Source organism: Penaeus chinensis, chromosome 18 (genome assembly GCF_019202785.1).
Source record: "Penaeus chinensis breed Huanghai No. 1 chromosome 18, ASM1920278v2, whole genome shotgun sequence".
Classification (NCBI taxonomy): Eukaryota; Metazoa; Arthropoda; class Malacostraca; order Decapoda; family Penaeidae; genus Penaeus; species Penaeus chinensis.
Window position 1 is genome coordinate 26,591,724 of NC_061836.1, and position 16,895 is coordinate 26,608,618.

Below are 16,895 nucleotides of genomic sequence, written 5' to 3' on the forward strand. Positions count from 1 at the left end.
AGGGAAGAAGCTCGACAGGCCCCCACCCAAACTTTACAGCACTTTCAATGCCTGTATACAGGTTTGCTATTAATCCAATAATCCTTATTGGAATTCCTCTTAGTCTCAGGATCTCCCAGAGTGATTCGCGATGCACTGTATCAAACACCTTCTTGAGGTCAATGTAAGCTGCGAGCAGCCCACGTCCGAACTCACGATGGCGCTCTACAATGACTCGAAGCGCCAGGATACGGTCTATTGTGGACTTACCAGGAGTGAATCCAGATTGCTCCAGCCTCTGGTGCCTCGGCAGGTGGTCTCTGATACGTCTCAGTAGGATGTGCGCGAGTACCTTGCCTGGTATACTGAGTAGTGCAATGCCTCGGTGATTGCTGCAGTCCCACCGATCCCTTTTCCCTTCCAGAGAGGGATGACCACACCCCTCAGCAGGTCAGGGGGAATGGTACCAGTCTGCCATTTGGCAGACAGGACTGTATGCAAGCTCCTTCCCATAGGTTCTCCACCAGCCTTTAACAATTCGGCTGGGATGCCACAAACACCTGCTGCTTTACCACTCTTCAGCTTGGAAATCGCCCCCCTGACTTCAGTCAGGGAGGGTGGATCCTCGCTGATGGGTGGGTCTGGCAGAGGAGTCTCAACATTACCTGCATTCATGTTAACTGTTGGTGGATCAACCTTATACAACTGTTCAAAATACTCAGCCCAACGCACACGCACCCCATCAGGATCTGAGATTATCTGGCCACTTGCTGAGCGGACTGCAGTTGTCTGTGATGAGGGCTTGGAGTTCAGCTTTCTCAGGGCTTGGTAGGCAGGACGAAAGTCATTTACTAGGAAATGGCTTTCGACCTCCTCTGCAAGATTGCTGATAAACTGTTCCTTATCCCTTTTCAACAGTGACCTAGTCCTGCGCACCAGAGAACGGTGCAAATTGCGATCCCCTGAGAATCGAGCCGCACGACAAGCATCTGTGGCTTCCAGTGTCTCCTGCGAAATGGAATTCTGTCTTGTTCTTGGGGGTTCACCAGTGGATTCCTGAGCTGCATCAAGCGTTTCACGCTTGAAGGTATCCCACATAAGAACAGGGTCTGTCAGGCCCTCGAGTGCTGTGAGACGACCAGAGATAGCCTCGGCAAACCCCCGGGTACAATCGTCCTCCCTCAATCTGTCCAAATGAAACACCCTAGGGTGTTCATTTGGGCGACGGGGGGTTCTAAAGTGGACCCGGAGAGTAGCTACAACTAATCTATGATCAGTTCCACAGAACTCGGCGCTTCGATACACCCTGCATGTGGTCGATCTCCTTGGCCACACTACCCGTACCGCTGTACCAAGTCCTACGATGCGGGTCAGAACGCTGATACCAGGAGCCAGAAATCCTCAATTTCTGGGACCTAGCAAAGTCACGGAAAGGGAGGCTATTCTCGCTGCCAGCATCAGCTCCTGAGCCATGAGGACCGACAGACATCTCGTAGCCAGCTCGATCACAGCCGGATACCGCATTGAAGTCGCCCAGAACAATACGAATATCTCGCCGAGGACAGCTGTCAGTCACAGATGCAAGTTTGGCTTAAAACATCTCTTTCACCTCAAGTTTATATACATCCGTAGGAGCGTATACAGCAACAAGAGACATGAAGCCAAATGAAAGCTTCAGTCTCAATACCATAATACGCTAATCGACTGGAGTGACCTCAATATATATATATATATATATATATATATATATATATATATATATATATATATATATAAGTACATATATATATATATATATATATATATATCACACACATGTATATTTATATGTGTGATATACATGTATATATGCATTATATATATATATATATATATATATATATATATATATATATATATATATAGAGAGAGAGAGAGAGAGAGAGAGAGAGTGAGTGAGTGAGTGAGTGAGTGAGTGAGTGAGTGAGTGAGTGAGTGAGTGAGAGAGAGAGAGAGAGAGAGAGAGAGAGAGAGAGAGAGAGAGAGAGAGAGAGAGAGAGAGAGAGAGAGAAATATTCTTTCTTCTGTATAGGCCCTATTCAAAGCAAAGCCGATTTTTTTTTATAGAATGTTAATGATTTGATAGTATAAGTGTATGCGAATATAGTAACTGAGATTGCCATAACTATTACATAGATTTTGCAGTATATGAATTTCGAAATATTCAAAATGCCATTTAATAGTATTCATCTTACATATTGTATTGAGAATGCATACATATTTAACTACTCTATAGGGCTTCGCATTTTTAAATCAAATTTCATTTTTTTCCCAAAAGTTTGCAATACACTTCCAGCATAACTAAACATGGAAATTCTTAGCGAAAGGAAATGGTCTATTCCAGACCGTTTATTTTGACGACGCTAAAGCCACCTAGCGGACAGGTGAAGAATTAACCTGTGAAGGCCCGTTACCGAAAAAAATACGTGTAAATATCCATAATTCCACATTTCTTCATATTTTATACTTGTGAAATAAACCATAGGGCTTTTATGTAAACCATATAGGCATTCTTATTTCACTGGTTTCCTTAAAGATACGATTTTTTACTCAAGGTAAGTTTAGGATTTTTCGGAACGGCCCTGAAGAAAGGAGGACCGTCGCACCTGTGCCACGCCTTGGAAGAGTTCTCGAATTATTTTTCCTAATTTTCATCGCTGTTATGACTTTCTGTGGCTGTGCGTGAATTGAAAGTTCGTAATTAGGTTTTTGGTATTGATTCTACGAACACCAGGTAAGAGAAATGTACCTTGGGTGCATGTAATAATGAGAAACGCGTTTGTTTTGGTGTTGCTTGAAGTTTACCGAAGTTTACTATTTACTTCCGTTGCAGATTAGTTGTTAAATTTTGAAGATACAGCACTTGGTGAATCCTTTATTTTGATAGTATAAGGTAGCCTATTCATTATATTACAATTAAGACCCATTTTATCTAGCGAAATGTGCAATAGGAAAACACTGGTTTAAGAAGTTTTTAAGATTCGAATTTCGAGTCATTGCTAAATCCTTAGAAACTCATACATATGCATAGTGGTATGCAGGTTACTATATATTATCTCAGTTAAGTCTATTGCTTCAGGGCTAATGTTAACTAATAAGAGCTTAGAGTGAGATTTAAAGAATGCGCAAATGTTTTTTGGATACGTCTTTAAGGATTTGATTGGGGTCTGTTGGGGGGGGGGGGGAGGGAGGTGTATGAAATGTATGTCATCTCAAACTTACCTTCATTTAGCATACAAATCCCAGTTAGAAAAGATTTAACTGTCTATAACACCTTGAAATTTCCCATTTAGTTTCCTTGATTGAGACCAGAGCAGCATTGAAGTCACAGTCACAATGGCTGCCCATAATTGTGGTTTTAAAATCAATTTCTTTTACCCAAGGATATGCTTCCTTTAATTTAGGAATATCTGAAAAGTTTGAATGATATGATTAATGGATTTTTGATGAAAGATTCAGGAAAGTAGATTATTATCCCCTTATGTGGGGCAAGGCTTGTGGATGGCTATAAGTTCTGTCTGATTCATATTTCAGAATAAAATTCAGTGTTTGTAGTTCTTTGTTTCATTCATCATTATTATTATTATGATGATGATGATGATGATGATGATGATGATGATGATGATGATGATGATGATGATGATGATGATGATGATGATGATGATGATGATGATGATGATGATGATGATGATGATGATGATGATTTTTTTATTATTACTACTATTATTATGATGATTATTATAATAGTGGTAATGGTGATAATGGTAATGATATTGGTAATGATTATGATAATGAGAATGGTGATAGTTATGGTAATGGTAATTGGTAATGATAGATGAATGATATTTATGATTATAAGTATAATTATTATTATTATTGCTGTTATTGTAAATGTAATTATTATTATTATTGTTACTGTTCATGGTAATGATAAATGATAGTGAGTGATAATGATAGTGAGTGATAATAATAATGAGGATAATATTGTTATTATTGTTGCTAGTTTTATTGTTATTGTTATAAGTAATAGTGCTAGTGGTGTTAGTGGTAGCAGTAGTGGATGTAGGAGTGGTAGTAGTATTAATGGTAATAACTGGCTAATAGTACTACTATTATTAGTAGTAATGATAATAATATTCATATTGATAATAATGATTATTACACTATTAGTATGCTATTATTTGTTTAACTTCTCTTTAACAAAATAGTTTTAGAAATTCCATAAGATATTGTGTAAGTAATTCATCATTAGATGCTACATAATATCAGTGTGAAGTCAGACTGGAAAGGGTTAATCTTTGTGGTCTAGATATACAAAGCTAGGGCAAATTGAAGATGATATTCTTGTAGAGGACAAAAAGTTGCAGTCATCGGTACAAAAAGGGTCAAGTCACAAATAAAGGAAAAAGATTGCAGAAAACACTGCTCACAGACTAAGTCCACTGAGTGGTCTTGAGTTTCACCTGTATCTTGCTGTGCTTACTCAGGTGAAGGCAGTGTTTCCCGGGGGGTGTTGAGGGGTAGAGCCCCCCATCAACCTTCCCCTTGTGGGTGATTTTTTAATTGATTTTGTGACATCGAGTTGGGGACTTTGTCTCTGGTGAGTGTATTTGTACTGTAATGAATTACCCTGGAAAGTAAGGCACTTTTTGCCAAGTAAAATGGATATATTAGGGTGAATTACAAAAAAATCTAGTCATAAAGAACAATATTAGGTATAAGGAATAAAGTACAGAAAGTAAAGGCAGAGCCACAGTTGCTTATTAAAATGTGATTGCAATGCTAATGGTCTCTACTGTGTACCCCAGTAATGGCAGACCAATTTCCATCATGTATCTTCTGATAAGTTAGAGATTTTGGGCCTTCCTATCAAATAAGGAAGCACTCCCAGCTCTATGTTGCCTATTATATATAGGAAAGGTTTGCCTCCCTTTGCCAAAATGCAAGGTATAGAAGCCACAATGGTCTTTCATTTGGACCTATGCTGAATAATTACCAGATATACATAATTTTCATTTTGACATGCATTACAATAACATACATTTATGTAATATCCTGCTTTTCTTGTCCTGTGCCTCAGTATGGGCAGCTTGAAGAAGGGTGATCTTAGAATCTCTTGTAAGTTTGTTATATGCCAAAAAGAAATCATAGTTTCACAGTTTGCTTCTTCCTTCCTCCTGTGGCCAGTTTGCAGAATATGACGTATTGATTAGTTATTTGTTATGCAAGAGAAAAAATTGGTATGCTGGTATGCACCAGTTTTTGTAGGAAAATATCTGTGGTATTAGTATTGAAAGCTGTACATATATTCTAGTCACTAAAGTTTTGGTATTCATGATCATCAAATTGTATTTTCTTTACCGCTAAATATGTCTTGGTCACTGTAACTTGTAAATTAACTAATAATAACGCTATATTTCAATACTACTATCTTCATAATGAAAACTAATAAAAAAGAGAAAAGCTTGGGATAACAATATCATTTTAAGTTTAATCTTAGGCTGTAACACATGACTTAGTGCAGTTTAAAACTATATTCTAGGATATGGCAAATGCCTAATACTATCTAATTTTATGTAAAAAGAATACCAAATTTTGATTGGTCTTTGGGTAATGCACAGCAAGCAATGATGCATTATTCCTCTGATTGGGCTCAAGATTTACATTAATTGTAGTTTATATAGATTGCCAATTTGTTTCTTTATAATTCTTTTCTGGCAGTGATATAAACACACACAACCTCCAACTGTTTGCCATGTCTTTATACATTCAGCTCACTTGCAATTGTGCAACATCCTGTACAACTGCATTACAGGACAAAGGCCATCCTGGATACCAATGAGTCCGGAGACAGTATACGTTTGAATAGTCTGTACTCTCTGGCTGTTCATGTGCCCTGTGATTTCCCTTCCTTTTAGAACTTACTGAAATTGGGATTGATATAGTGTAAGCAAAGTCAACGTGTGAAAATGTGATTCATAGTGTGATTTATAGGAATTTGTAGATGGGGCTGATACTCATATTCATAGCACAGGTGATGTAGTACTTCAGTGTTTGATTGGATACCTACATTGTCTAAGGGACTATTTAATTCACTTTGAATTGAAGTATGTGGCTGTTGAAGCACTCAGAAGGGAATAATGAGATTAACTTTTGTTATATCACTGAATATAGCATAATCATGTTCTTTTTGTTGCTTTCTAAAATTATTTAAAGATAGTATTGTATCTGAATCATACTTGGGACTCATACTTGTGTAAAATTCAGAAAATGGTTGTAGAGCTTACTGTAAGAATTATATATATATATATAAATATATATATAAATATATATATATATATATATATGTATATGTGTGTGCATATATATATATATATATATATATATATATATATATATTAATTTCAAGTTTGCCTTTACTTGTTGTACAAGGTAAGCAGTCATTACAGTTGATGAATTCTAAGACTGTTTCTTCAACCTGTAATGTAGTTGACTAAAAATAGAAATAAAATGTATAAAGAAATTTAAAATCATAAGTTTTCATCATGACCATGACAGTTTCATGAATGGTCTGTAGACCTATTGATTTACCATCTGCTAAGGAGCCAAACAAAACTCCTTTCAGAATGGATGTGGTGAAGATTTATTGGGGTTTGTCAGAGTGTCCTAGGTGTACAATCCACGGTAATGGCTTTACTGCATGTCATTGTTTTTCTTTATTTTATAGCTATTATTTTCAGTTTGCAAGAATTGCTTTGTAGATGAAAAATGTCCTAGAATTCATCACTCTTTTTATGTTCTCTTTACCTTGTATAAGTATGGCCAAAATGAAATTTTATGTATATTATATATATATATATATTTGTATATATAACAAATAAGTCTGTTGTCAGTGATGTGATCTTTTATTTAATTTGGTTAACTGTAGTTGAAGTTGATTTATGACTTAGTTCTAGTGATAGTTTTATTCTTACCTTACATATTACCTGTCATCAGAATTATCGGAAAGATAATTTGGAAGACAATTAAACTAAAAAACATTTTAGTTTTGACATTGTTTTAAGAATTAAGTCAACAACATTGGTTTGCATTTTCCTTTTGCATTAAAAAAAACATTTTTTGCTGATTTGTTGAATCAGAGAAAAATTCATTTTTCATAGGTCTTCTTTATGAATTTAATTCCATTTCTATAAATCCTGATATGGTGATAAATGATGATTCACAATAGCATAGAAAATTGTTTAAACATATATTTTCTTAACTTTCTATGAATGAGTAGGATTATTAACTTTCTTAATATTGCACTGTCATTGTTTTCACCAGTTTCAGCTAACCTGATTTATACATCAGCATTTTGCTTTCTTATGGTAATTTTTAGAAAACTTGTTGCCATAGACATGCATGAGTATTTGTAGCACTGTTAACAGCTGATTGCGAGCACACGAGGTTGTGAGCCAGTCGGCAGGTACAGTATCTTAGGACGAAACACCTCCACGCAGCCAACATGACAGAACACTTCTTGGACGTGGAGCATACTGCTGGTCCATCATCCCACAGACTGTTGTAATTAAGAATCTTTATTTTGACAGTTGGGTTCAAGCACATATTAACAAGTACACACTGGTTTGCATGCTCCTTTAAATCTTTGGGAACAAGTATCCTGCTTGGCCTTTTTATCTTTTCATTAATATTTCTCCCATTTGTATTCCTGTCCTGATGAGTATAATTCTGTGTATAAAGCTTAACCTTAATATCACTGATGATCAAGCAGTCTAAGGTCAGACAACCTGACTGATATTGATTCAGGTGTATGCTAGGAATGAAAGAAGTTCTCACAGAGGATAATTTGTTTTTATACATCAAACAAATTTCTTTGTTTTATTGGTTTCTTTATATAATAAAGATATAAAGTCTTCATATTGAACTATACAAATTAGATTCATTAATATCATCATCTCTAGTAGAGCATACATTTTCTTAGCTGCCATTTTTAAGAATTACTTTGGAAAAAAAAGTCACATGATCCAAGCTGCAGCTTTTATCAAAGTAGTGTTTTGATGGCACCGAGTTAAGTTCATGAGTAGAAAGCACATGTACAGTACAAATGTTGAATGATATTAATATATTTTGGATAAATATTTGTTTTATTGGTAGTGTATTGCTTTTTCATCTTGCTCAATTAATTTCTTTTTCTTTCATGAGCAATATGCAGAAGCTAGCATGTTATAACCATAACAGTGGTACATATCCTTTTGTTTTCTAAAGTCATTCTGTTCAAGAAAACTGAAGGAAATTGGGTAGATTTGCTTTCAAACGGAAATAATTTTGCTAAAGGACACTTGTTGCATTGGGTTTATGATACACTAAACAAGAACATTTAACTTGTATTGTATGATACAGGTGAGGGAATAAGGAGGATTTTTTGGCTAATATAGACAAATGGGACTGGAGTTTTTTTTTCATGTAAGTTACATTGTTATGTTGTGGAATTTTCATTATTACTATTTTTGTGTGTGTTTGCATATGTGTAGGAATATGAATACATAGGAATACAGGCAAATGCATGTTGGCTTATAGTTTACTTATAAATATTGAAAAGTAAACAAGCATACATATGTACATATTCATTACTAGTGACAATTAACATTATTCGTTTGTTTATTCCAATTTACAGTTACAATCAAGGTTTTCATACATATATGTTAATGTTTGAAAGACAGAAATGCAATTAGATATTATTTATTTGATATAAAACAGTATGTACAACTTTGAATAAGGGCTGGGGACTTGCAACTAACAGGTGTGAAGCCATTCGTATAGGGGAATATTTGGCTTTTCTATTAGTTTCAAAAGTAAGGAAAGTTGTCAGTTGGAAACAGGTGCAAGAACTGTTATATATTTGCTTGCTGTATATATCTAGCACAGTTGAATTTGAATTTATAGAGACAATTGCTTGCTCAATAACTTGGTTTAGCTTGTATATTGTTCTTCTAACTTAGAACAGGCTAGTATTGTATGTTTTTTATCGTATAGCAGTATCATATATAGCTAATCTTTGCATATTTTTTTGCTAAGAATATGAAAAGAAATTTTAAGAATTCTGTTTGAAGAGATTATATTTTGAGGACCAGTGCTGTAAAGGGGTCTGTACAAAAATTACTTGTTCCAGTTAAATTTATAGTAGTGATTTTACTTGTATAGACCTTTTCAGTTTTTAGCTGCTACAAGTTTTTTTGTTGTTTTTTTTTGCCCCCCAAAATATGATTTATATGAAACAGGCTATTAAGAAAGTTATTTTTTCCAGGATGCCTCACTCATCAATAGCTGGAAGTGTCTCGGGCCTGTCGGTCACCTCTCGGACGTCGAGGGTCTCTCATGCCACGACAATCCGTTCCGTGGCAACACTAACTGATACTCTGAAGACAAAGACCGGCTTGTCCATCCCCATTCTGCCCGATGCCATCTTCACCAACGTACAGCGTGGTTCCGTCCTAGCGGCAACTTATTCTATTGTAAGTGCCGTAAAAGATTTGTTCTTGTGTGTGAGGTTTGTAGTGTTACATTCATTGAGGGAAGCTGCTTGGTAATAATGGGTACCGAGGTTGATGAAGCTTGTCTGATCTTAACTGTAGTATTTTATCAGAAATACTTTCTATTAGTGGAATTTGAAAAGTTGTACGATCTTACCATTCACCAAATATTAGTGATTAGATTTTTAAGGTAGATGTCTTAATGCTCGATGGTTATATTTTAAAACAAATATCATTTTGCTTCTCATTTAGGGGAAATATTGCATTTTTATGAGTCGGATATTATTTGTAAGTGTAATATCACAATTAATTTACAAGTGTCTTAGATTACTATTTTTCTTCCATTCCCCAGATTCAAGGGCTATTTGCAATTGTTACCGGATGCTTTGATATCTATTCCTTGTCACTTGCTGCCCCAGGTTCCAGCCATTATGGATTCTACTTGTTTTCTTACGATTTTGTATATTCTGGAAATCCCCATGGTAAGTAGAAGCATTGTGGCTATAGTACCTTATGTTTTTTTTTTTTTTTTTTTTTTTTTAATAAATGTTAACCCAATGCTGCCCGGAAATATGAATAAAAAATGGGGACTATGCTGTGCTCATTTTCCATATTTTTTGTGAAATGTCTCTGCACATAGATGGCTGTGCTAGTGCTTAGCCACAAAGGAGTCAATTAGTTGACCTTGTGACCTTACCTGATTTGAATTGGTGGGAAAAATGTATTTCTTACTAGTGCTATGAATATCGATGTTGTTATTTTTATTATAAACATCATAATTACTATAATGTTATAAACATTAGTAACAGCAAAATAAGATAACGTAAAATATTTTCATAAATCACAGAAAAGGGTAAACGGGCGAGACAGTCAGTACTCATAACTGGCTCATTGGTGACTTAGTACAAGTGTATCCATCTGTATGTAAAAACAATCAAACAAGTAACTCACAGTGGGCATAGCACATATGTACATCTCATGCCCGTCGGCATTGGGTTAAAAGGTAATTTAATGCAGTAATATGTAGGGATTTCATTTTTGTTTTTTTATTTTCTCTTAGATATACTTCTGAATGGAAAATATTCTTATGATTGTACAGAATTTGGAGTAAATTTCTAAAGGTAGTTGTAACTAAATAGCTTGCAGAAGTAAGTTGTTCACTTTGGTATAATTATTTGTTCTTGGAATTAGAATATAATGCTATAATTTTGAGGCTTTGTATTTCTATATTGATTTCCTTTTATAGAGAAGTTGATATAATTATTTATGTTTGTCTTTATTATTACCCTTGTCATTGATACTAGTATTACTGATTAATTGTTATTCTCCTTCAGTCCGCAATTCCCTGATGTTGTTTGGTGGCATCACAGCCTTTGGAGGAGTCTGCCTTATTGTTACCAGTGTTGCACTTCTACAAGGCTTGAGAAAGGTTAACAGTATATAATTTGCAAGGCTTGGTTTTAAAGTCATCTGTAGTAGCTTTCATTCTTACACAGCCATAAAAAGATTTTGTAAATGTTTATTACTGATAGCTGTTTCTTCTAATATATGCACAATGTGATTTTTTACCATTAAAAGTAGGCTTGTACTGGTGCCTTACTTCTGTTCTTTTTAATCTTTTATGCAACTGAAAGAAAGGTTATTGCATTGAAAGCTGTTCCTCTCAAATAGTTATACATTGATTTTATAATGGATCCCATTTTTCAAACAAGAAAACATTTGACCTTTGCAGGAGATTGAGTTCCGCATGGAGCCCTGGATTTGGTGTATGGCCCTCTTCACTGCCTGGCGTATTCTGATCACCATTTATTCATCAATCGTCAATGACATGGTGTTTGCCTACCACGTAGTGATGTGTCTGCTCTGGCTTCTGTTCATCGGAGGCAACACATTTGCATGGTTGGTTGTTCACTCCTTCTACCATGAGCTGTGTGAGGTTACAAGGCTTGAAGATGTTGCCAGGGTGAAGGTAAGTTGTATCTTCGCAGGGAGGAAACTACCATCATTGTCTTTTTCCTGCTGTGCACCTTCATTTTTTTTCAATCTTTTATATCAGTGTTTAGAGAAAGAAGTGAAAGTAAATAATGAGTACAGAGAAAAATCTATATTGCTTTTTTTATTCAGGCTATGATAGGATTTGGTTTTCAGACTTTTGTTGAGGTAATTCTCACTAAATTTATATAACCAGCAATTTGGTATTTGTTTTATTTACTTCCACTTTGTAATTAATCACCATGGAAGAAAGATATTGCACTTTTCTTCTTGATACTTTGTTTCTTTCCTTCTACATCCACCATTCTACTGGTTGCATAAGTTTCTGTGTTAGTCATTGTGAAGATAAAGAACATTAAACATAGATGAGCCAGGTAGAAAAATGGTTGAGGTTCAGAATAGGCATCATCAGTATCATCGCTATTATTATTATTTTTAGAAACATCAGTTGGCATGAGTTTCTCATAATTTTACTGATTTCCTGATATTAAGCATTCATGAAATCTATATTCTGGATAAGGTAGTTTCTTGTTTTAAGCGGCATCTTGTACCCCATGAAAAATATCACAATAAATATTTGGGATGCCTTAATTGATCTTAAAATTGATTAACCCAAATCCGACGGGCAGGGCATGTATATACATGCCATGCCCAGTGTGAGTTTACTTTATTTTTACACATAGATGGCTACACTTGTAATTGGCTCACTGATGACATAGTACAAGTACTGCCTGTCTCGCCCGTTTACCCTTTTCCTTGATTTTTAAAAATATTTTACTTTATCTTATATTGCTATAGTATTATTGCTATAACATTATAGTAATTATAATGTCCATGATAAAAATAACACCATCAATATTCATGGCATTAGTAATAAAAAAAAAAAAAAAAAAAAAAAAAAAACACACACACAAGACACAAGGTCTACTGCACTAGCAGAGCCATCTATGTGTAGAAACACTTCACAGAAAAATTCTCCCGGCAGCATTGAATGCTTTGATTTTTTAATTTTTGGACGTTTGGGTTAAAGGAACCACAACAGTTTTTTCCACCTGGCCTTATGTATAAAGCATGTTACCCTTATAATGAGTATTAAAGATATATGAACATTCTTAAATAATACTTTTTTTACTTATTTCATCAGAGATTAGTCCTCACAAAATAGAATTTAAATATGTCCTTTTATGTTATTGCTATCATATGTTTTTTTGTTTTTTTCCAAATTAGAATTAGATCATTTGTTTATTTAAATTTATGTAGCTCTGTTCAAACACTTTGTTTGTCTGTCTTGATAGTTAGATCATATTTAACTTGATAGTACTTTATTAGATATATAGTTTCACATGATTAGTCACTTACATGTTGCTTTACTGATATTATTTCTTTTAAAATAAAGACCTCTTTTTGCTCGCATCTGCCACTCAGCTTTTTATGTCTGTCTTTATCCTTTACTCTTTCACTCTGTCAGTCAGTCACTCACTTATCACCTCTTATCTCACTCCTTTTGCACCCTGTTACAGATGGACACAATGAGCACGATGGGCTTCAGTTCCCGTCCCACCACTCCTGGCGCACGTTCCACCATTTCCACGCAGTTAGACTATAGAGTGTAGAGTGTAGAGTTTAGGCTAAGGAGAAAATGTGAATTGATGTGTAAATGATGCAGAAAGCTGTACTTATCGCTTAGATTGAGGAAGAGAAATTACCCAGGGGAAACTTTTATTTTATTTATTCAATAATGATGTAAAAAAAATCATGCTATGAGTACTCATTGTAAAAAAAAATCATGCTATGAGTACTCATTGCAGATCAAAATTTGCAGATTTTTGCTAAGTAATAGTTCAGCAAATTAGATTATATTGCAAGATATTTTTTAATGAGCACATTCCATGTTTTCTTTGCAATAGGTAGATTAAAGAAATGTATATAAAAAAAAAATAGTAGTATTCATGTTATTTTCATTATTACATTTTCAGTAATCAATATTATACCTGGTTAAGTGATTCTGTGAGATCCACCTGAAGATTTATTATTATTATTATTATTATTTTTTTTTTCTCATGCTGGTTCAAAAGTAAGTCCTTTTATGGAACATATGATCTGCACAAGTTTGTCGTCATTATTATTATATATTTTAATTTTATTTTTTACTTATTATTTTTATTGTTTTCTAAAAACTTAATTTATTTTTTCATCCTATATAAATATTGTCAACAAAAGTTATAATCTTCATGAACTTTCAGATGGAGACAATGAGCTCATTTACTGCCTCACGACCCACCACACCAGGGGCAAGGTCTGAAGTGTCATCCAAGATGGTTGCATAAATTCCATGATACATGAGCAGTTGAGGTTTTAGTGCTTTATAATTGTTTCAAAGTTACACTGGGATATGATGCATTTCATGGTTATACCATATGTAGAAGGCTAAGGGATAATATTATTTGATCTTGTAGGATTGTGATGCAGACGTATTCAGTGATTTAGATTTGATTAAAATCTAAATGATTCTTCTGTAGTACTAGCTATTTTACTTACATGTTCTTGTGGATTTGTATTTGTAAAGTAACTGACTGTGCATGGGCCTGCACAAAATACATAAGGGAATCATGAAGCCAGGTAATTTATACCTTGTTCAGTTGCAATACGCGTGTCTTTTAACCTTTTTGATATATATGTATATATATATTTTTTTTATATATATAAAAGTTCTGAATTTTTTGTATATGCCAAAGTGAACATGTAACAGCTAGTGATCCAAACCCAATATAATTATGTAAGCAGTTGCATTCATAACTTTCTTAAGGTTTACCAAAGATAAAACTTCATGGTTATTATTATTTGGAATCTCATATATGTAGTTAAAAGAAATTACAAGTATATAAATACATGATGAAGGTTTACCTCTATTGCTGACTACTATGGTTTTCCTTGCTGTGTATATCAGCTGCCAGATTAGTGCTCTCAACATACTGTTACTGATGTGTGTATAGATGAAAATTATATGAAGTCTACAAATGTAAACATGGATATTTAAGGCTGTTAAAGGAGACATTATCACTTTTTAATTTTTTTTCTTTTTTTCTTTACTTTATTGGTGTTACAGGTACTTACACACAGGTATACCTACAGAACATGTGATTGGAAATGCCTGGTTCCTTGAAAATTCTTTTTTATGATGTGTGTGTGTACTGCATTTACAAATTTCATTATCTAAATCAGCATTGTAGATTCAGATAAACATTATGAATTAACCTCAGTTGCAATTTGCTAGAAAAAAAAAAAGTTTATTATTTTTTTTTTTTTATATAAGGTCTCCAGTAAGTGCAAATGAGCAGTGCATGCACTGTACACAGCTCAGTTAACTGCTTTACCCAGAAAAGACACAGCCTTGGCTATGGCTGCAATAAGCACGGATGGCTGTAATGGATGAGCTAACCCCCTATTACAGGACTTTATAGAGTTAGTAGCATCAGCAACAGTGGTAACTTTCTTGTGGCCTGAGGTGGGTGTGAATGAAGACTGTCTCTGTAGAAGGTCCATGTGTTACCACTGAGATGGTCATTACTTTGTTTAAAGTATTTTATTCAGTACTCTTCTTTGTTATAGTTAAATAGTTTGTACCATAAATGTTTTTTTTTTAAGTGTAACAGTGTAGCATTTACCTCATATTGGTAAAAATCACAAATGAAATGTGTATTTTTGGTATCAAAAGGTTGGTATTTTTCATATATTTGCTAACATACCTTTTATACATAGGAATATGAACAGTACATATTAACTGCAAAAGTAAGTTTACATCTCGTAATTAATTGCTGTAACTTCCAGTAAGCAACAGTTCCACCTAATTATGAATTTTAGTGTTTTTAATTTCATTCTCTATGAAGCAGAAAATAGTAGACAATTTGTTTTTTGAGTTAGCTAAATTTATTACGACTGTATCTGGACTGTACTTCATTTTTAAGTGTGGTCATGAATACTTTTGCATAAAAAGGTTGAATTGAAAATTACTTGGAACTATTAAGGAATTTACTTATTTGATAATATATAGATATGGTCAAGCATTTATATTTGTAAGAGAAAACAAACTTATGATCTGTACCTCTTGAAAACTGATCCGTCCAATTGATCAATGGAATAAACAAAACACTGAAATATATTTTTGTATATATGTGTAATAAATATTTGGAAAGAGTTATGTACTAAAAATTCTTCATAACCTTTTAAGATAGAAAATATCTACTTTTACTATTATGTTTACTGTTAAATGTTTACTGGTAAGGTTTATCTTTTTGTTGGCATTTTTTTTTTTTTTTTTTTTTAGTTCTAGATTTCAATTTTACATCTTGAACATACTATGTAAACAAAATTATCATACTGGTTATAGTTAAACAGTCTGCTGAAGTTTTTAGGGGTGTTAACCTTTATTATTCATAATGTTTGTATTTTTTTTTTTCTCCAAAGATAGCACAACTAGTTTTGTCAGTAAAATGTTCTTCTGAATGGTATGTTTTAGTCTATACACACTGATCATCTATATTACTGACTAATGAGACTAGAATAACAAGTTAATGATTAAAAAACATTGATGTCTAGCACATTCATAAGGTCATATAGCACTATACTTTCCTATAGTAGCACAAAAAGTAAAGGGGGGTTAATGAGTTAATGATTAGGTGTGCTACACATCAAAAGTCCTGTAGTATTTTAGGACAGTATTATTTTAAAAAGGTAGAGGGGTGGGGGGGGGGGGCAAACAAGGTGAGTAAATTACAGTTTTTGAGTCATGATTAGAAAGATTTGAATGTCCTGAAGAGTTTCTAAAAGGGAGTTGGTCTGAGAAACAATGTCTTCATTTGATGGGGAGAAGAGGATACATGTCAGAAGGATAGAGGAACAGGTAGGAGAGGATGTGGTAGAAGATGAGGTGGAATCTAAACGTCTAATGCGACAGGTAGAGTGAGGAGGAAGAGGAGGGGTAGGTACCAGCAAAGTGGTAGAGAATGAACTGTCTGGATTTAGAATGGCAAAAGAATTTGACTGTTGGAGGGAGGGGATAGAAGTTGGAACTTAAAGAGGAGGAAGATATACTGGGTAAGATGTAGAAACATCTTGGGAGGGAGGGAAAGGGAGGGGGAGCAAAGGACAGCACTGAGTAAGAGAAAAATCTTGGCGGCATGCTTCCTGCCTGGGCTCACAAAGTGAGGCTGAGTTTGAATCTGAGGATTGCTACCTCAGACACAAACTTGTAGTTGGGGCAGCCCCTATAAAATAAATTGTAGGAACCACCACAATTAGCACGTGTGTAATTGTGCAGAGCAGTTTGAACGATCATGACCAGGTTGGGAACATAGA

The 16,895-nt window shown here is 34.3% G+C and overlaps 1 protein-coding gene across 6 annotated transcripts; it reads left to right on the forward strand.

Moving 5' to 3' along the window:
- The first annotated feature begins 2,589 nt into the window (after positions 1-2,589).
- LOC125034545 lies at positions 2,590-15,738 on the forward strand. Of its 6 annotated transcripts, none has more exons than XM_047626423.1 (7): positions 2,590-2,752; positions 7,446-7,581; positions 9,323-9,530; positions 9,901-10,030; positions 10,883-10,977; positions 11,281-11,517; positions 13,784-15,738. In XM_047626423.1, exons 2-7 carry the CDS (start codon positions 7,523-7,525, stop codon positions 13,865-13,867), a joined length of 813 nt encoding a protein of 270 aa, XP_047482379.1. In that variant the 5' UTR covers positions 2,590-2,752; positions 7,446-7,522; the 3' UTR covers positions 13,868-15,738. The 6 variants fall into 6 exon arrangements, with proteins under 6 accessions (XP_047482379.1, XP_047482378.1, XP_047482375.1 ...); XM_047626422.1 differs by having other exon boundaries at positions 2,592-2,752; positions 7,434-7,581; positions 13,061-15,738; XM_047626419.1 differs by having other exon boundaries at positions 2,592-2,752; positions 13,061-15,738.
- The last annotated feature ends 1,157 nt before the right edge of the window (positions 15,739-16,895 follow it).